This window comes from Carassius auratus, chromosome 2 (assembly GCF_003368295.1).
Source record: "Carassius auratus strain Wakin chromosome 2, ASM336829v1, whole genome shotgun sequence".
Taxonomy (NCBI): domain Eukaryota; kingdom Metazoa; phylum Chordata; class Actinopteri; order Cypriniformes; family Cyprinidae; genus Carassius; species Carassius auratus.
The window spans coordinates 15,363,908-15,384,355 of NC_039244.1; the positions used below are offsets into that span (position 1 = coordinate 15,363,908).

Here is a 20,448-nt window from a genome sequence, read left to right on the forward strand (position 1 = left end):
AAATTGCACTGTCAAAGTCCAGAAAGTATGAAAGACATCGTCAGAATTATCCATCTGCCATCAGTGGTTCAACTGTAACGTTATGAATCGACGAGATTGGTTTTGTGTCCATGTGGAACACAGATTAGTCCTGTCACTTTAAGACATTACTCCTAATATCAGCTTGTTAGGTGAATAAGACAACTGTCCACACAATCTGTATCTTCCATTCGAACCTCTTCCACCACCATGAGCAAGACCAAAGAGCTGTCAAAGGATGTCAGAGACAAGATTGTAGATCTGCACAAGGCTTGAATGGGCTGCAAGGGCATCAGCAAGAAGCTTGGATGGATGGATGTGTCATGTACTGTTAAATCTTGGATGAGAACCTGCTTCCTTCAGCCAGAACACTGAAGATGGGTCATGGATGGGTCTTCCAGCATAACAATGACCCGAAACATCCCGCCAAGGCAACAAAAGAGTGGCTCAAGAAAAAGCACATTAAGGTCATGGAGTGGCCTAGCCAGTGCCCAGACCTCAATCCTGTAGAAAATCTGTGGAGAGAGCTGAAACGTTGAGTTGCCAAACGACCCAAGAAACCAGTCAAGAAACCTTAAGGATTTGGAGAGGATCTGTAAAGAGGAGTAGTTCATGAAATTAAGTAAATTAAGTAAATTAAGTATTTAATTGTTTACATTTCTGAAACAATATGTTGAACACTAAAGTTGGAGCCTTCCTAAAAAACAGTCTAAACAGAGAGTTTGTTGGCCAACAGGTGGAAAGGTATATCTGATTATAATGTGAGGAAAAGCATTTTCTGGTTCTTATCACAGAAGGATTTGGTTCACTTGTAGCCCTACACTGTCCCTATCAAATATAAAATATGTATGATAAACTAAACCAGTACATCACATTAAAATACCGTAACATTAATATATCTTAACATTGCCTTATGGAGGGATAAGTTAAAATGCTGACTCAATTTACCCCAAAGCATTTGGCTCAATTTGCCCCATAGTTGCCAAACAATAACTGGGAGTAAATAAATAAATAAAATCCTCAACACAATAACTTAATGTTACAATGTGGTTGTAAAACTACAATGAATATGTCGTGTGCTTTGAGTTTGTGTTTACATCATTTTACAGCCCCTTCAAGTGGCCGGAGGGAGGCGTATCCAAGCATCTCCTCTCACTCTCACTAGGAGGAGGAGAAGCCAGACATTGCCCTTAACACGCTCGCGGAGTAACTGAACTGTCGCGCGGGAAACAAAGGCTCGGCTGCTGTGAAGTCAAGTCAACAGTCTCGCGCTCCATCCTGAAGCCATGTGAGAGTCTGCTGCTGCTGCAAAGGGACGCTAGAGCACATTCACCGTAGGGTTGAGCGCCGCTCCCCGGGAAACAGAGACCACACGTCCCCGCCAAGAGCTGTATTTGCAATCCGCGAGAGTCACCGAATCAATGCCCATCATTAGAAAGTAGTAGCCCAGTCATATTGATCGCCTGCGTCGTTTACGCCTCCGAGCGGGGGTTTGTTTTCTTCTGAGCGGGTGCGAGAGAAACATTCGCTATCAAAAGGAAACGGTCTGACTACTGAGTAAGTATTCATTTCATAACAATTGTTATTTTCATGTGGGCTTTATTGTCTTTCGTTTCCTGACATCTCTGTTTTGTTATGCTGTATGCATTGCGATGGCGCTTTAAATCGTCTGAATGTCTTGAATGCATTTCAACTACCGATTGCTATGTAACAATGCGATATAAGTTACATTTTCCTTTTCGCAGGGAGTACAGATGGGTTAATAGGCCATGTAAAGGTTATGTCTTTCATCATGTGTTTACATAAATTGCACCATTATTATCTCCTTGTAATGGCCCAATAACACGCTGGTGCGTTTTGCAGCGCATCCCCGTCGTACGTGCTCTGGGAGAACTACATATAGTAGGCTAATACTGATGAAAATGGGTGGGATGATCCAATATGGCCGTTTGGATATGTTTATCTAGCAGCATATGGTGTAAAATATTTTCGTACTTTGCATTTTGGCCATTTAACCGTTCAAATGTGAAACAATTTCCCCGCGCGTGGAATCAAATACGCTTCACGTATGACAGGATTCTGACGCGTTTTATTCTGTCAAAGCTTCTCCACACCCACCGCGTCCATGCTGCGTTCGTTGAAACACCTAAAAATGCTTCATTTTCGACCATTTATTTTGTATTATACATATAATGTAAAATAGTTAATCTTTAATAGTTGTGAAATGTGTCGTTTTGTGTGGAGAAAAACAAGACGCACACGAAGGGGGAATGTGACGGTGATGTCAACCATGGAACATATCCAATGCTAAAGCTTTGTCAGTCAGGTTTACGCTCCTATGAACATTTGAGGCACTAGGTCATTTGACCCACCAAAGCAGGCTGATGGGGGGAAAATCAATGAAGTTCTTCTGAAATTAGGGTTGGTGCTCTAGCAGTTACAGTGCATTATTATGAGTTTTGCAAATATTATAGCCTACTGAGTAGCTATGACAAGAGTTCACAAAGAAAAACCACAGAAACTCTTTGGAAGGATTTCTTAATTTAGTTTTAGAATAAGAGAATTAGAAAGCCTTGGGCATTTCTTATTGGTGTTTAAAATAGTTTCATTTATAATTAATACAAGGACTGTGGTTAAAAATACTTAAAATGTCTTCCACATGTTAAAGATGTTTAAGATGTTAGAGGAATTAAAGGATCCCTTGCTACAAATTAAAAATACTAAGTTGGCATGCAATGAAAATTTACCCTCTCTGTTTACTAATGGTTCATTACAGATTTTGTGAACAATTTGTTGATGCATGTTTCATTTTTTATTTTTTGACCTTATAATATTTAATCAATAATTGAAAATGCCATAACTGAACCTGAACAGATTTATCTCTGGTGACATGGAGGAATTCTCCAATCATTGTGTCCGCTTAAACCCCACCACTGCAATTACGCGTTCAATCGCCAAGTACAGCCTTAATTCATTATACTTGTCTGGTGTTATGCAATTAGTTATGTGGTCACATGGGGTCTGTCACTTCATGGGTGTAGCCATCCGGCAGCAAGGACTCTTGGCAGCTGCCATGATTTGACACAGTTAAAACTGAACAGCTCTGGACTTTAACCTTTTAACTTTAACCTATTTTAACCTTTCCCTTATATGTCTGTTCCTTTCACTATCAGAACTCTAGCAGATAATAACCCATAACAGACTCTCCTCATTTACTCAAGCCTTTCCTGCTCACTCCCAGCCCTTATGAAAATATCTTTATGACTGCTACAAAACACAAGTGCACACTATTATTTTATTATTTTTTCCACAAATGGCCAATTTAGAGAAGACTTTACCACAGCTAATGTCCATTTAAATATTTTGGATGAAGTGGTAATGGACTACATTTGCCTAGGGTGGAAAATCCACTTTAATTTTATGAATTGCAAGAGAGTAATTTCTAACATCTCATCTCTGAAAACCAGAAGATTCCAGCAAGATTAACTATTGAAGTGAAACTTCTATAAAAAGGTGACCTATATTCTATAGGTTTGAACTCTGTATGTACTGTATGCAGTCATGTTCTAACAGTTTTAGGAGGTTAGTATCCTCCTTTCCTTTGATCTCCTTGGATGTTTGGGCCCTGACTCATGGAATGTCTCAGAAAAAAGGGAGTACTTGGAACTATTGGTACTGTTAGGATGAGTTGTGTTGGTTTGGGTGTTTTGGTTTCTTTCTCTTTGGCAGGTTCTGTGATTGGAGTGTGACTGGAGAGCACCTGATGGTCATTACGGCTGTTATTTAAACCTGGGCTGCGTTCAGCCCCGACAAAACGTTGCACAACGTTTTTTAAACAGAAACGGTGATGCGTTGAACATTTGAACTTTATTTGTAGTTCATACGGTTTTAATACTCTGTATTTTCTTTCTCATTTTTAGGAAAAGCACTTAATTACCATTGTTTATTTCTATACCAAATGTAATACACTTGCAATGAAGCTAAAAATATAAACAACTACATCATTATGTTGATATCCTATATTTTTACAATAAAACATACGACAAACATGTCTTCTAATATCCTCAGTTGTTGCGTATACCGAGCTGCAATGAACACATTTGTACATTATTTTCCTTGAAGCCATTGTGCGAGTTCACTTTAATACCGCGTGCTTTATATACATGTTGGTGCTGATTGGACTGCAGTTCTGACACAGCCATCAAACAAGAGAAAACACATCTCAAACCCCGGTGCACGCCGTTTCCAGGAAACATGACGTTCAACCCGGAAACCGTAGCAAAACGTTGCACACCGAACTTGAACATGCCCCTGGTGCGAGAGTTCATCAGGGCAGCTTTTCTTCTGTTGGTTGAGCAGTTTTCCAGAGCCGCGCTCCAATTCTGTGGCCTTATGTTTTGTTTTGCATCCATTCACTAGCACTGACCACATTTCACTTTGTGTATCCAATCACCTGCATTTCATACTGATTGGTATTACTGATAGGCCTACTGACTTTTGTGGTTGTTTTGGTTATATTTTGTTGTTATAAATATTATGTTTAGTTATTCCGCCGTTTTGTCTACCTTAATGTTACATCTTTGAGCCAGGTGCAACAGTACCGTCCTTTACTAGTCAAGCTGGACCTTCTCAAAATGTTCTTGTTGAAGTTTCTCATGTCTCCCTCCCACATTCCTTGCAATCAAATAGCACTTAGTATCTAACTCTGTTTGTGTTCATGACTTAGTTGGGTGGCCTTTTTTTTACTCTTACAGGATAAGTTTTGATTTCTTGAACATGCATATTTTGTAAGTGTCAAATGTCCACTAATTTGTTTCTTAACCACCACCGGAAAGTTTCTAAGATTAATGTTTCTGGATTATTTTCTTAAAGTTCTCTACAGTAACATTACAAATGAACTGTTTGAACATCTGCAGTTTTCCAGTAACAAGAATCCTTTTAGATGGCATGAATTGCTTAATGTAGCAGGCTTAAAATTGAGTTATATATCCTACAAGCCATTCAAATCTACCAAGAGATGACTCTCGGGAAAGGTTTACATCACCATAAAGATGGGCCTGCTTTGTAATTTGTAATTGGAATCCAATACATAAATAGGACCTGACATTTTTGTCACCCCAAAGTTTATTCCATATACACAAAAAGAAGTGTTTGGTTGATGTCGTGGCATGTTTTTTCATACATTTGATTTTCTCTATAGAAATCTAGCAATGATTATCTATTGGCTGCTCTTTGTCACTTTTGGCATTTTAAATACTTTTTTTTTTGGCCGAAGAGTTTACCAGTGAAAAGGTCACAGCATGGCCTCAGTGTGTTGCCCAGCAGTGGACTAGAGAGGGGAAACAAGCTGTAAGATAAGTGCACCCACACTGGGGACTTCACAGATTGGATAAAGCTGGCCAGTGTTGTGTTTTTCCTGGGCTCCCAAGTGCTTTTCCAATGCTGTCAATGAGATGTGGCGAAAGGAAATGGCTGCATGGTGTTGAAACTTTTCAAAGAGTTTCTCTTCGTTCCTCCATTCCTAAACCACTGATGCAGTATTTTTACTAATTCGCAGTTTTAGAGCTAGTGAAATTTATTCCAGATTAGTTGAACAAATCCAATTAAACGCCTGGTAAGATTACATGCATGTTATTGAAAGCAAGATGATTAATAATGGTAATAATAATAATAATGTTTATTCTGAAAACTTAATGAAACAATACTAACACGCTATTTTCCTTTCATGATAATAATCAGAAGCGACCATACAATTTAATTTCAGTGAGGTCCAAAGGTGTCCATCTACTAGAGATTATACAGAAATGTTTGGTGTCAGATTATCGGTTTCTGAAAATCAGGAAATATCAATGAATTTTTAGAGCCTGTCCTCCAACAAAAAAGACCATATAGGTCGTTTGTGCAAGCACCTTATTACGACCTATTTTTACGTTTTAAAGTTAAGCGCCCTCTAGCGAGTGTAAAAATAATGATAGTATTGTGTTGCGTCTGTCGTCATGAAATGATGTATAACGTCATTACCAATCAAAACGCACGTTTATTTAAATGCAATGTGTGGGCTTTTTACACCGATCTCACAGTATTTTCCTACATATTTTACTAGGTGGCTTATTCGTTAAAATGACCACACCTAACCCCACCCCTAAACCTAACCCTCACAGAAATCATGCTAAATTATGATTTATTGAGCATATACATTTCCGTGCACATCAGTTCCCTGTGATCAAGGTATAACACAATAATAATAATAATCTACCAACTGAGCTACATGAAACGGAAAACCAGAGTGGAAATAAAAGAGTACAAAACATTAATATGAAAACGACCTTTTGCAGATAGGGGCGCAATTGTAGTATATGCTCTGATGGTTCGTATTTCAGGGATTTGGACAAACGACCTATATGATCATATTGGTTGGAGGACAGGTTGAATTTTTAAATGTTGATTTTCAGATCTTGAAAAGTTATGAAAATAAAAACAGATTTAATAACCTTTAATAACTAATTTTCTATTGTTCTATAGTTTTTCTATTTCAGCATTACAAATTGATTTTTTTTTTTAGCGCAATCTTTATATTTATTATACAGTATTTTTATTTAATATTGTGGTCAAAAATGTCTAGGGAAAAACATGGGGATTCATTATATGTATACATTTTATGCCACACACGCACATATGCTTAAGCAAATGGTTATTGCTTGTTTTGTCAACTGTTATTTCTGCTGCTTATTGCTTTTGTTACCGTCCATGTTGCTCCACTTTTCATGAGTGGGCTTACTCCATGAATCATCCTCGGCATGATCTCAAGTGCTGCATTTGTGACTATCTACACTAGTGGTTTATAGACAGGTGTTAATGCAACATTGAGTGTTTTTACACCGAGTAGTGGATCTGGGGTGAGTTTGAGTTCAACAGTTATTCCATCGGTCAACAGTTAATACTTTGGTCTGAATATACAGAAGTAAATCAATGAAGCTGTTGCTTGGATTTTATCTTGCATGATCAGTTCCATTGTGAGTGATTCTTTAGTTCTAAAATCAGAGAGAGATAACATATCGACAAACATTCCCTGTGAGGGAGTGAACATGTGACTGGCTGTGGTCGGGTGGGCCATTGAGATCACCAATCAGCTGAATAACTCTCCCCTGCAGCCATTTCCAGGAGAGCAGCTCTTTTTCTGTGGACCAGTGTAGAAGCCTGCAGTAAAACAAGCTTTGACAAAAGACATCATTGTGTGGTTCAGCATGGCTATCCTCTACCCATGTTCCCATTCCATGGTTGACCTCTTTTTTATCCTTGTGTCCCTTTTCCTTTGATAATTTTTGTAAGTTTCCTCAATCCATGCATTGAATGTTTTGCCTCCTTCTCACAGGATGCTCATCAGTGAAGCCAACAAATAACCACAAATGGAGGGTCTTGTTTAGACTGCTTGTATTGATATTTACCCTGGATTGACGTTTCTGTCATTTTGTACATGCAAAGAGGAGTTTTGGTTTCTCTTTAACAGTATACCCTTATCAAAGTCCTGCAGAACTATTGGAGCAATGTTGGCTTTGAGCTGTATGTTGGAGCTCTGGAATCAATTTAGGGAGGAATGCAAAGGACTGTTAACAGTCTTGAAATGTGCATACCATTCATAACTTCTCCCTTCATCACTGTTGGACTGGTGTTTTCCACTGCTGTTAAAAAGATTTGCAATATATATAGGTTCATATCTGGAGTTTGATTTCTGAAATGAGAAAAAGATCTGCCCACTTATTTTATCGATTCTCATCCACATGTTTTCCCTTGAAGGAGAGAAGTGCAAAACACTTTTGACAGGTTATAGGCTCATATTTTACAGGAGACATAAAACAGGGTCCATCTATAATACATAGTAAAAGTGTACAAGACTAGTTTAGATTTGCATGTATAGCAGTGTACAAGGTCTTTAAAAGGAAATAAAGTGTGTGTCTAAAGATGAGACAGTGATCTGGCCATGCATTATGAAACTAATAATACACTGAATGTTATATTTTCAGGTAAATGAAAAGTGATCCTTATTACTCCATAATTGCTGTTGTATCAACTGTTTAAACAAAAATTTAATTTCATTGCTTTTTTGCAGGATGTCGGAAGCTTTGTCACAGCAAGAGAGACTTCGGGCCATTGCTGTAAGTAAATTATTAAACTAATCATAATGTATTTATTTTAGGGCTTCCACAACTCATCAAAAGGAACTGATAAAAAAAAAAAAAAAAATACATTATCGATTAGTCGGGTTTGTGTGCACGGGGAGCTTCATCAGTGACATCACTTTACAGTAGTGAAACCCATTTCTTTTAGGAAAATGCATTTAAAAATCACAGCCCTGCTGTGGCAAAAGTACACAATCCAGGTTGTAGTAAACATGGAATAATACATTTTTTTCCATATACACTATGAATAAGAGACAGATTTCAAAAACATAAACAATCTTACAAACCCCAAACATTTGAACCGTATTACATATCGAAATTAAAAAATTAAAAATTTTATACTGCTATATACTAATCACGCAGAACCAGAATGAGGACAGATATGGATCAGATGCACAGAAGGCCTTAATGATGTTAGTCTTATGTTATGAGGCATTATGCTCTTATAGTATGTCAGTGACTGTCTATAATGGCTAATGTATATCCAGCCATCAGCATTAAAGCACTTCTGTGTGTTTAAATATTGAAGGGGCTTAGCATGGTTTTGTGAACAGCTAGATTAGTGTTGCCTTTAACTGCTCCCGTTTATCTGTCTTCTGAGAAAAGGAGACTTCCTGGATGAAAGTACATGGTCAAGAGATTTACTGCAAGTTGTGCATTTCAGTTTAATGAAACTCAGGCTATTATGTTCGCACAGGAGCAGAATATGGCTGTTGGTCTGGTTCGAGTCCACTTTATGTCATTAGAAGGTTTTAGATCCAATCACTGTCTTTTATCAGATCCTCTCCTGACAGTTTTGTGGCCTGGGCGTCACCCAAATGCTGCATTATATAAAAAAATAAATTAAAGCAACTGTTGGTTAATTAAGATTTGATGGATGAACTAACACCTCAATTAGACTTATTTATTGAATAATGTATTGATTGAGATAGAACTTTCCGGTGTTATGGAAGTCAGCCTCTTTGATATTTACTTCAGTCACTGTCATTATGGTTATTTACCATAGCAAGGTGTTATTTACAGCTACTGTGGAAATAAAAAAGGCTCTCTTGACTTTAGGTATTTATTCATACAGATTTTATTAAATTCTCTCCTGTAAGCTGTTGTACGAGCAGAACAATTCAATGCACTTGTTATTAAATATGTAATAAATATTATGTACATATTTTAATAAATGTAGTCAAATAAATTTGTATACAGTTATTAGGGGTGTAACGATACGCGTATTCGTATTGAACCGTTCGGTACGAGGCTTTCGGTTCGGTACGCGGTACGCATTATGTACCGAACGGTTCGTTGGGCTAATTAATTAAATTTGGAAAATAAAAAAGGTGTGTGAAATATAATGTTATGCGTTCAACAAGGTAGCCCAATAACCCAAACGACGTAACAGGCAACGCCCCTGACACCCCCGAAGAAAAAAAAAAACACACTTATATGTTTATGTTAGGCTACTCAGTCAGGCGCTCGCTCACTCAGTACGCGCTGAAGGCTCGGTACCACGGAGCCCCGCACGTCACCTGTAGGAGAGAAAAAAAATCAATCCGTGGCGACGGTTTTGCAATCCGTCCCCTCAGTTTATAAACCATCCTCATGAATTAATAAACTGTTCACTCGGTTTAACAAATCGTACCCACGGATTAACAAACCGTGCCCACGAATTCCCAATGCGTGCGCTCAGATTGTGTAAACCGTACCCTCGGTTTTTGAATCCGTACCCACGAATTCATAATCCGTGCGCACGCTTTCGCAATCCGTTCCCTCGGATTTGAAAACTGACACGCATTTTACACTTAACAGTGAAACATGCATCTAACTCCGGCAGGTGGGGTGAGGTGGGTGGAGCTTAGTATAATAAAATCACAAAAATAAGTCTTCATGTTAAGAAAGAATTGTACACAAGCATTTCCAAAACTGTCAAAGGTTATTTAAAAATAAAGCAATTCACAAATTATTTTATGACAAACATTTTTACTGTCTTGTACTCATTTATTTAGCCTACAAATTAAAATTATAAAAAATAAATTTATTTTTATTTGTATCATTATTATATATTATTAAACAGGTTATGCATAAGAATCTTTTATCCAAAATAACTTACAAAAGAGGAAAAAATTACTCCAGAGTCAGTCACAATGCCAGGTTTATTGCACAATAATAATCAAGTGCTATTATAGATTATCAGCAATTGAACAAGATTTTAATGCGCATCTTTCTTATTAAATCTTTGTATTCCACCTCGTACTACACTTGATAGAGAATCACTTAAGGCACTTTGCTGTAAACCTATTCCACATAATAATATTCAATAAAACTGTATGTTAACACGTAGGAGTTTGCTGCATGAATCCGTGAGTACGGTTTACAAATCCGAGGGAACGGATTGCGAAAGCGTGCGCACGGATTATGAATTCGTGAGTACGGATTCAAAAACCGAGGGTACGGTTTACAAAATCTGAGTGCACGGATTGGAAATTCGTGGGCACGATTTGTTAAATCGAGTGAACAGTTTATGAATTCGTGAGTACGGTTTATAAACTGAGGGGACGGATTGCAAAACCGTCGCCACGGATTGATTTTTTTTCTCCTACAGGTGACGTCCTGGGCTCCGTATACGGACATCACCGCAGCGAATGGTGCATTTACGTTATAGCCGCGGATATGAGACCTTACTCTGTAGTGGAAAACGCAGGTTTTAAGAACATGCTTAATGTAATTGAGCCCCATTACAATATTCCTTCACGAGCCCATTTCAGCCAGACCGTAATTCCTGCTTTGTTCCAAAAAACATAAGCCCAAATAGAGAACCAACTGAGTAAAAACACACTCAATATAAAGAGTTATAGAGTTCAATATAAAAAGAGTTACATCTTTGTATTTGTTCATAACTACTACAACAATATTACATTTAATTTGTAAAAAATTTTTATAAGGAGCTATTTTTGTTTTATACAGTATGCTGCTAAGAAAACACCATAGAAGATGGGTAAAGAATAGCTCCATCATTGTTCAATGTAAAAAAACAAAAACAAAAAAAAAACACATACTTTGTTAGTTTTAATAAATAAAACATTTAAATAAAAATCAAGGAAATTTATCTGCCAATTTTTTCTTTTTGCTGTATCTAAAACGTACCGAACCGTACCGAACCGAACCGTGACATCAGTGTATCGAACCGAACCGAACCGTGAATTTTGTGAACCGTTACACCCCTAACAGTTATTAATTTTTGACCCAAAAAAGTAATAAATAGATAAATCTGGAAAAATAATAATAAACGAACTTCTCTGGTAAGACAGCCTCCTGTAGCGGGTTTTTGTTGCAATGTTCCCCGGTGCTGGAGGAGGCTGTCGCAGACATCGTCCTGGGATGCCCCTGGCTCTCCAAACATGAACCCACCATCGCCTGTAAGTCCGGAGAAATTCTCGACTGGAGTGCGGAGTGTAAGCAGGAGTGTTTAAAGGATCTGCCCGTCCTGATCTCAGTCCAAACCAACCTCTCCATCTGCTCCACCTCTGTGAAAAGCCCAGACTCACCGCATGTCACTCCTATTCCTCCTGAGTATCTGGCGTACCAGGGTGTGTTCAGCAAGGTTGCAGCCGCTCACATTCCACCTCACCGGCCATGGGTCTGCGCTTTTGACCTGCTGCCTGGGGCCAAACTACCCAAAGGACACATCTACCCAATGTTGATCCTGGGGAGAGCTGCTATGGAGGCATACATTCAAGAAGCCTTACAACAGGGTTCATCCATCTGTCCACCTCACTTGCAGCATCGAGCTTCTTTGTGGCCAAGAAAGATGGGGTATGAGGCCCTGCATCAATTACCATGCACTCAAAGACCAGATGGTAAAATTGGCCTATCCCCTTCCTCTGGGTCTGGCCGCCTTGGAGGAACTACATGGTGCCAGCATCTTCAGCAAGCTTGATCTAAGGAGCGCCTATAATCTCATCCGCATACGCAGGGGTAACGAATGGAAGAGTGCTTTTTTGATGCCCATCAGGCACTATGAGTACCAGGTGATGCCCTACGGGGTCTCCAACTCCCCTTCTATCTTCCAAAACTTTATGCTTGAGATCTTCAGAGACTTGCTCAACTGGTACATCCTCATCTACATCGATTATATACCCAATCTTGAAGAACGCTGTGACCATGTCACCCGGGTACTCCAGCGACTCCGCCAACATCGCTAATGGCCCCACTTTGTAGTCAAGGTGGATGCGTGACCCTTCCGTACTTTTCACGGAAACTATCCCCAGCGGAGCAGAACTACGACGTGGGGAATCGGCAGTTGCTGGACATCAAGCTCGCCCTGGAAGAGTAGCGGCGTTGGGTAGAGGGTGCCCAACATCCATTTGAGGTGATCGCAGTCCACAAAAACTTGCAGTACCTCCGAGAAGCCAAGTGTCTCAACCCTAGCTAGGCCCGCTGGGCTCTTTACTTTACCCACTTTCATTTTGTGATCACTTACCATTTGGGAAGTAAGAATGTCAAAGCGGACGCACTTTCCTGTCTACATCAGCCTGATCCAGCCCCAGAGGAAACAAGAGTCCATCCTACCACCTTCAGTCTTCAGTGGGCACTCAACAACCAAATACATGCTGCCACTCTCACAGAACCTGCTCCGCCGGGAGGTCCAGAAGGGAAAAGTTACTTCCCATCCACCCTGCGTCTGGCCCTTCTGGACTCTGTCCACAGCACCTGGATCCGTGCGCCCAGGCAGCCACCAAACCCTCTCGTTCCTCCCGAACCGCTGCTGTTGTTGGAAGCTTCTTCTCAGTTGCTTTAAACTCACCTTCTTGTTTGAATCTGCCTGTTTGCCTCCTTGACCAGTTGTGACATATAGACACATAAACATAGACACATAGAAATGTAAAACACACAATTGAATTACTAAATCTTTAACTAACACTTTAATTTAATTGAAAATATAACAATTCAAAATACTTATAAATCTGAATACAACTATAATAATATTTTTGATAGTCAACACAGATTGTCAATAGTATCCAATAATAATGCATTTTTACCTTATCTTTAACTAAATCAGTTTTGCCAACTGAGATTTGAACAGAGGCTCCATATTTTGAAATTGGAAGTTCAGAATCTTTTAACAGAGTTTAATATTTTGTCTTTCAGGAGAAGAGAAAGAGAGAGGCTGAGATTGAGAACAAAAGAAGACAACTTGAGGATGACCGGAGACAACTCCAGCATCTCAAGGTACTGTGACATATGTGATGGAGAGACCGTAAAGTTGTCTTACTGTGTTCTTATTGTTTTTGGTTCATAATATTCACAGCAGGGTTTGCTTCTATGTATTTCCTGATCTAGCTGAGTAGGTGTGGCAATAAGAGGTGAAAACTAAGCTAATTTATGGAAATGTTTGTGCAAATATGTTGATTTATCTGTCCTCTTTTTAATGGAATTAACTGCATTTATCTACTCAACTCTTGTTCCTAATTTTCATGTATAAATCATATTGTGAGACAATAGTTTATTTTATAAAACATGTTATGTTCAAATTAGTAAGAAGTGGGAAAAATGTGTATTTAATATGGCCGTCACTAGTAGTAAACTTGTGAGGTGGTCGGGAAGAGCTTGTGAAAGAGATTATTGTGGTGCTGTGTATGAATAAAAAACTCAGTTATACAGTTATAGTTCCAGACTGTTTTTATAAATAAACTTTGTTTTAAGCTTAAACATATTTATTTGCACATTTTGCACATCTGCTCGAAATAAACTCCCTTTTTGGACACCCACGGTGCTCCCATGATTTTGATCCTCCTTGTGACTACAGAATAACAGTTAATACTGTATGTTCCCTATATGTTTTGAAAAGCTAAGAGGTAAAGTGTCCGAGTGCTGTGGCGTCTCTTCCTTATGTAATTTACTGTCTGTCTGGCCCTACACTTCAAATTTCTTTTTAAAGCCCTAGTGTTGAAATTCACAATGTGAGAATGATTTTTCTGAATTTGGAAAATGCTGAATGGAGTGGGGGAAGTTTTAGCAGCAGTTTCCTGTTTTAGGGGACAAGGGGAAAAAAGCTGTATCCTCCCTTTAAGTTCTGCTTTGTTATGGAAAGTCAGGCCATCTTGCAAATTTTTTGTATTAAAAAGCTCATGTACAATCATGTGTTTTCAGTGTTTTAACAAATAATAATATTATTATTATTTAATAAATAAATAATAATATATATAGCAATATAATAACATTAAACACAGGAGCTATAAAGTGTATTAATGTAACCGTTCTGACTTTTCTTAACAGATTGGAATCTAACTTTTCACAGAAATGCTCATGCATATTTAATGGTCATAATTAAATATTTATAATAATAACAATAAAATATAATTTCAGTATTTGTCAGCAGCCAAACAGTCAGGAGGTTTATATGTAAATCATTCATTAATGAGAAATATATTTGGAATATCTCATTCTTTTTTAATATCTCTGAATAACTGAACACATTATTACCACAGTTATCTTCATAATTCAGCCAAAATATGAAAACTGTTAAATTTATGCAAATCCTAAATATCCCAAGTCTGCTGCAGAGAATCCATGGTCAAAAATAGCTTGCCTGCGTGCCTATCCTCATCTCCCAAGTATCCGGCATGGTCATTGTTTCCCTTTTGTTATCTGTCACAACGTGATACTTTTTGTTTGTTAGTTTTATACCTGGGATTTTGCTCAATAGGGAACAATGGAGCAGGCCTTATTTTCCTACAGAGTGAGACTCAGATCCTTTGTCCTCCCCTCTGTGCTGGTATTGTATTGTGTGTGCATGTGGATGGGTGTGAACATGTGGTGATGTCAGCACATCTGTCACCATGCCAGAATTTGGGGTCACAAAGCCAAAACAGAGGGAGGGGGCTGAGGAATGAGAAAGAGAGCAGGAGATGGTCATTTTGGATTTGTGTTGAACGTGGACACTTAAGTCACAAAATATTATACAAAAGGAAGTAACTTGTTGCTAATTGTGTGTGAATGATTATATCTGATTCTGACCCAGTTTCATAGGAACAGGGAGTATGTAAGAAAGCAAAATTCAAGATCTCACGTTAAAGATTCTTTCTTTCCATTTGGGCATTTCAGACTAAATGTGACAGTGCTTTTTCAATGAATGACTCTTTTTGACATTCTGCGAATCAATTTCTTTCTTGTAATGATGGGATTTTTTGTCGATTCTGTAATATATTTGAGTTATTTTTCCCTTTAAAATACTAATTGCACACACACTTTCTTAGCAAGGAAAGAAATTTCTTGATTATAATAGTAATTAAACTATTAACAGTGGACTTGCTATAGAGAGCACTGGGACTTTTCCTGCTTGAAGAGAAGTTTTTTTTTTTTTTTTGTTCCAACATCCTCAGCCCATTTACAATTCAGCGATGGATCCTGGGCTGCTTGTGTGGCTTACTATTATCGAATGCATCTGCTGTCTTCATCTCTCTCTCTCACTTTTTTTTTTTAAACATACTCTAGTCTAGCAGATGGGGTCTCTTGTTTGTCCATTGACCTTCTTCATGATTTGTTATTTATGTGGACTTCACCTCACCTTTCCTCTCCTCATTTAATCCCAACTGTTTTTTTTTCTTCTCTAGAGACCTGTCTGAATGAATCTTTTAGACATCAGCCTTACAGAGCTCAGACACCAATGTCTATACAGTAGAATCTTTAAGAATGAAAGAAGGAAAAAAGACAAACTCTGAAATCTACCATTTTTAATAATAGAAATTAGTGACCTAATACATTTTATTTATGCATTTGTTAATTAATTTATTCTTTCTTAATTAATTAATTAATTTATTTAGTCTCAAATTATGTCATCACCTACAACTGAGAATCTTTAAGCAAGTTTTTATCTCGTTATGGAACAACAGGTGTTATCAAGAGCTGTGTGATGTTTCTCTTCTGTCTTGTCTTATCATGGGTCTTCGGTTCACTGTTTGATGTTCAGCAGATGTTTGTTTTTTATCAGTTGCAGGTTCAACAGCCTCTTCTGTCTCTGCTGCACTAGAATAGAAACAGCACAGTTGACAGCAGCAGTAGTTTGTAGTGTGCTAAACTAGTTTGTGTGTTTTGTGTACATTTTTAAATTGGTCTCATAACGTGACAATTTTGATTTAAATGGGTTATGGACCCTTTTTCAGTTACTAAACGTTATGATGGTTTTTTTTATGGACGGAGCTTAGGTGGAGGCTAAACGATTTACTACCCTGACTACTTCACCAACGCTAGCTAGCAGGTTTTAACAGACTGGAGTAAATTAGATTTTATCTGAATATGTAATGTCTTTGTTATTTGAAAATGTTAACTGGAAGGAAACAGATTTGTCGACTCATATATAATCACTCACTGGATGGACGATCTGACAGGAGTGGTCTGACAAATAGAAACTGAGGGCATATAAATCTTTAGATGCATATAACTAAGTACTAACAGTGGCGACTGTTAGCAAATGCAACTACTTGAACACACATTACATGGGCCTTCACTGCTCCCTCTCTCTACAATTGCACTAGAAATTGAGACGACACAAGCGGTTTCCTTTATTTTGGTTTGTTTCTGGTTGTTAGTTAACTTTTTCCCAAATTTCTTGTTAGGTGGGCATGCAGGAGAAATCTTTAGATTCGTAACCAAATCATAATCCATAAAAGACAACAGTTATTTAAGCTTAACTGATATTGTGTGCTGCAAATGCGATTTTTTTTATGATTGTTTCTGTCCAGTCTGCTCATTTTATTACATTTAACCACAGCTGTCATTGTTTTTTTGTTTGGCAATGGCAGCGGGTATGTGATAAAATTTCTAATTGGAGTGTCTACACTGTTGATTCTGACACTCCGAGATGACATTTTAAGATCCTTATGTGGCTGACTCTGTGCTGGTTTGTATTGGCCGCCCCCAGTTGTTTCTCTGTTTTGCCTCCAGCTAATGATGTGCCAAAATTGTGTCATCGGCACTAAAAATGTCTATTCAGTAAAAAAGTTGGTCACTCTTTGTTTTAGACTTTGTAGGGAGGTCTTCATTTTTTATCATATGACTGGTGACTGGATGCAATGGGTTGAAATTCCAAATGACTCTAAAGTTATCCAGGATGCCTTGCATTGCCAATTGCACAGTCCAGTGCCATCTCTAGTGCCACCTATGCTTGCACCCGCAATGTCTTGAATCTCTGTGCCAGACTCAGATGTCAGAATTCTCTTCAGACAGAACTGGTTCATTCTGGTCCTGCCAATCCAACCGGTCTGTTTCTTAACAACATGGACTAGAAGCTCTGGCAGGAAGTCCTATTTGAGCAGACGCCTGTCAAAATCTTTCACTCTCCAGAAATGTGCACAGTGTGCATTAGCTGCCATGGAGAATGCCCTTAAGTGCAAAACTAATGGACAGCTAATGGTCATGTGCTGCATAAACCCTAATGGTGCAGATTTGTTTACGTCAGCGTAATGAATCAGACTGACATGATCTAATTTTTCAAGAGCTCATTTTGTCAGTATCATGCAATTAGGGACCATGATATAACAGTTATAAACTTTTACTCAGCAATAATGCATTACATTGATCAAAAGTTACATTAAAGACATTTATAATGTTCCAAATTTTCTGTTTCAAATAAATGCTGTTCTTTTGAACTTTCAAGTCACCAAAAGGAAAAAAAAAAAAATTTTCAACAAACAAAAAAATGAGCAGCATCTTAGAATGATTTTTGAAGGATCATGCGACACTGAAGAGACTGGAGTAATGGCTGCTGAAAATTCATCTTTGTAATCACGAATAAATCAAAATTTTAAATATATTTAAATGTAAAAACATTATTCTAAATTATAATACAATTTGACAATATAACTGTATAGTATTTGCAAGATGATTATGATGTTAGCTGCTTTTGTGAACTCCTCTAAAAAGAAATCTCTAAGCCATATGGCCTGTTTTGACAGTCAAAGGCACTGAGAGAGCGATGGCTGTTGGACGGAGCGCCATCCAGTGGAGAGGACGAGGCACAGAAACAACTACATGAGGATGAAGCCAAGACCAAACTGCTGGAGCAGACCATCCTCAGGTTAAGACTAGTCATTCATTTTATACCTTCCTTAGTCCCATACATTGCTCATGTTCACTTACCTTTTTCATTAACAGACTAGAACAGGAGATCGATGAGCTTGAGAATGGCGTGCCTTTGGAAAAAGGAGAAAATGTAAGCTATGAACTCTGCTCAGTGTGATTTTTAAGTATATTTTGCAATAATAATATTTTTTTCTCTCGCATGTCTTCTCTACTAGTCACCTGATGGTCCAATGAAAGGTGAGTGTGAGAATATGCTGTATATTTTAATATTTGAGATCTCCATCCTCTCTGTTTTCACAAGCTATAGAAATATAACAAAAAGGATTGACTTGTTATCAGTTTGTTTTTGCAATTATGGTTTCTGTGTAACTTCACTGTTGTCATTTGAAAATGAGTCTCTTTCTCTGTCCCCAGCAGTTGAGAATGGCATACAGCAGCCCAGCCCCAACGCAGATCAAAATAGCAAGAAACCGATCACAGGCATCGAGGCCAAACTGCAGTGCACCAACCCTGATGTAGCCATTGAGAATGCCAGCGCAGATCATCCCGTCACCATGGTGTTCATGGGCTACAAGAATGTAGAGGAAGAGGCTGAGACCAAGAAGTCACTGGGCATAGAGGAGACGGTGAAAGCTGAATTTGTGGTCATTGAGGACGGCGAGTGCAAAGGTGGAAACGAAGGGGCCAAAGAGGACCAGGCCCCACCCAACGGCAGCGCCTCCAGCCCTGACAAATCTCAGGACGAGGCCAAGAAGGAGCCATCGAAAGAAGAAGGTGACTCAAAAGAAAAGCAGCCTTGCAAGTGCTGCACAGTCATGTGAGGGCGACCGCTCACCCTGAAGTTTAGACTCTGACGGAAAACTGACCCTTGACCATAACACAACAATGAACGAGTATACCCCGTATACTTATAATTAACTTTTGTTGTCTAGTATGTATTCCTTTTTTTTTTATTAATATTTTTCTATATTTCTGTCTTGACATTTATATATCTATATATATACATATATTTTCATTATGTAATCTTATGAAGTCCAGTATTTTGCTTGTTGAAGAACAGAAAAATGAGGACCACAACAGACTCCACTTTAGACAACAACATGGTTAAAAGAACACTTTTGTGGCCCTCATCCTTATTTTGTTTTAAGAAAAATAACATGAACATCTCAATATATAAGAAATAGCTATTTATCTCCCGTATACATTAGTGTTTCTAAAATATTACTTTATAAATGAGAAGAAATTACTATATTGATATTATAATATTATACTTTTAATATATGTTTTGAGCCTTTTGTTTATTAAAATTTTTTTGTTGCCAAATCATCTCAGACCACTGTGAACACTGGTACATGGAGACGGAGTGTCGTCTTTGTCCACAATCATAAATTCTGCTTTACACCTCATAGTAGGTCAATATGTTTGTAAATATGATGCAATTATTTGTTCATGACTGTTCATGCTATGATAGTATACATGTTATAATGTTTCGTTAAAATAGGCTGCTGTAATTACCCCAGATCCCAGTCATAACCACAGGAGATATCTGTTTGAACAGTAAACCATTTTTTACAAGATTTTACCCATTTTAAACCCTTTTAAATCTCTTTTCTACATGAATGATAACATTGTTAGATAATATAACTAATCAATATTCATTTTTTAAAAATTTAGTAACATTGTAATGCCTCATATTACACGTAGCCCATATTATTAAAAACATTCTTACAGTATGCAAAATATATCTTTATATCAATTAGAAGAAAAAAAGAATTGTGTGAAACTGAAACTGGTTTTGGTGTTAAATGGGTTGCTGTAAGTTGGTAATGCCCTCAATTAAACAAGAGTCCAATATCCATGTTTCAGTGTTCAGGCAGTTCATTCACAATGATGAATCATTCACTAGTGTTAATTCAAAGTAAACCGTCTGGGGTCTAAAACATTTTTCTCATTCTGAGACCACAGCTTTGTAAGTGTAGTTCTGCCGTCTTTCTGATATTACAGTTGAATGAATTATTTCATTTTGTGTAAGACAGTATGTGTTGTGGATATCAAATAATGTCATGAGTTATAGGTGCTTTATTGGTATGGCCAATGCCTGTTATGGTCCAAGTGTAAAAATCAGGAGCAATGACAATAAACAAATGTTTGTTTACAGTTATGCATTGGTAATTCTTTGGTA

At 37.9% G+C, this 20,448-nt stretch overlaps 1 protein-coding gene across 2 annotated transcripts; it reads left to right on the forward strand.

The window, feature by feature from the left end:
- Positions 1 to 1,162: 1,162 nt before the first annotated feature.
- LOC113117335 (paralemmin-1-like) lies at positions 1,163 to 20,427 on the forward strand. Of its 2 annotated transcripts, none has more exons than XM_026285950.1 (7): positions 1,163 to 1,575; positions 8,126 to 8,171; positions 13,335 to 13,415; positions 18,140 to 18,261; positions 18,339 to 18,396; positions 18,482 to 18,503; positions 18,681 to 20,427. In XM_026285950.1, the coding sequence occupies exons 2-7, from the start codon at positions 8,127 to 8,129 to the stop codon at positions 19,085 to 19,087; spliced, it is 735 nt and encodes a 244-aa protein (XP_026141735.1). In that variant the 5' UTR covers positions 1,163 to 1,575; position 8,126; the 3' UTR covers positions 19,088 to 20,427. The 2 variants fall into 2 exon arrangements, with proteins under 2 accessions (XP_026141735.1, XP_026141743.1); XM_026285958.1 differs by having other exon boundaries at positions 18,684 to 20,427.
- Positions 20,428 to 20,448: the final 21 nt, after the last annotated feature.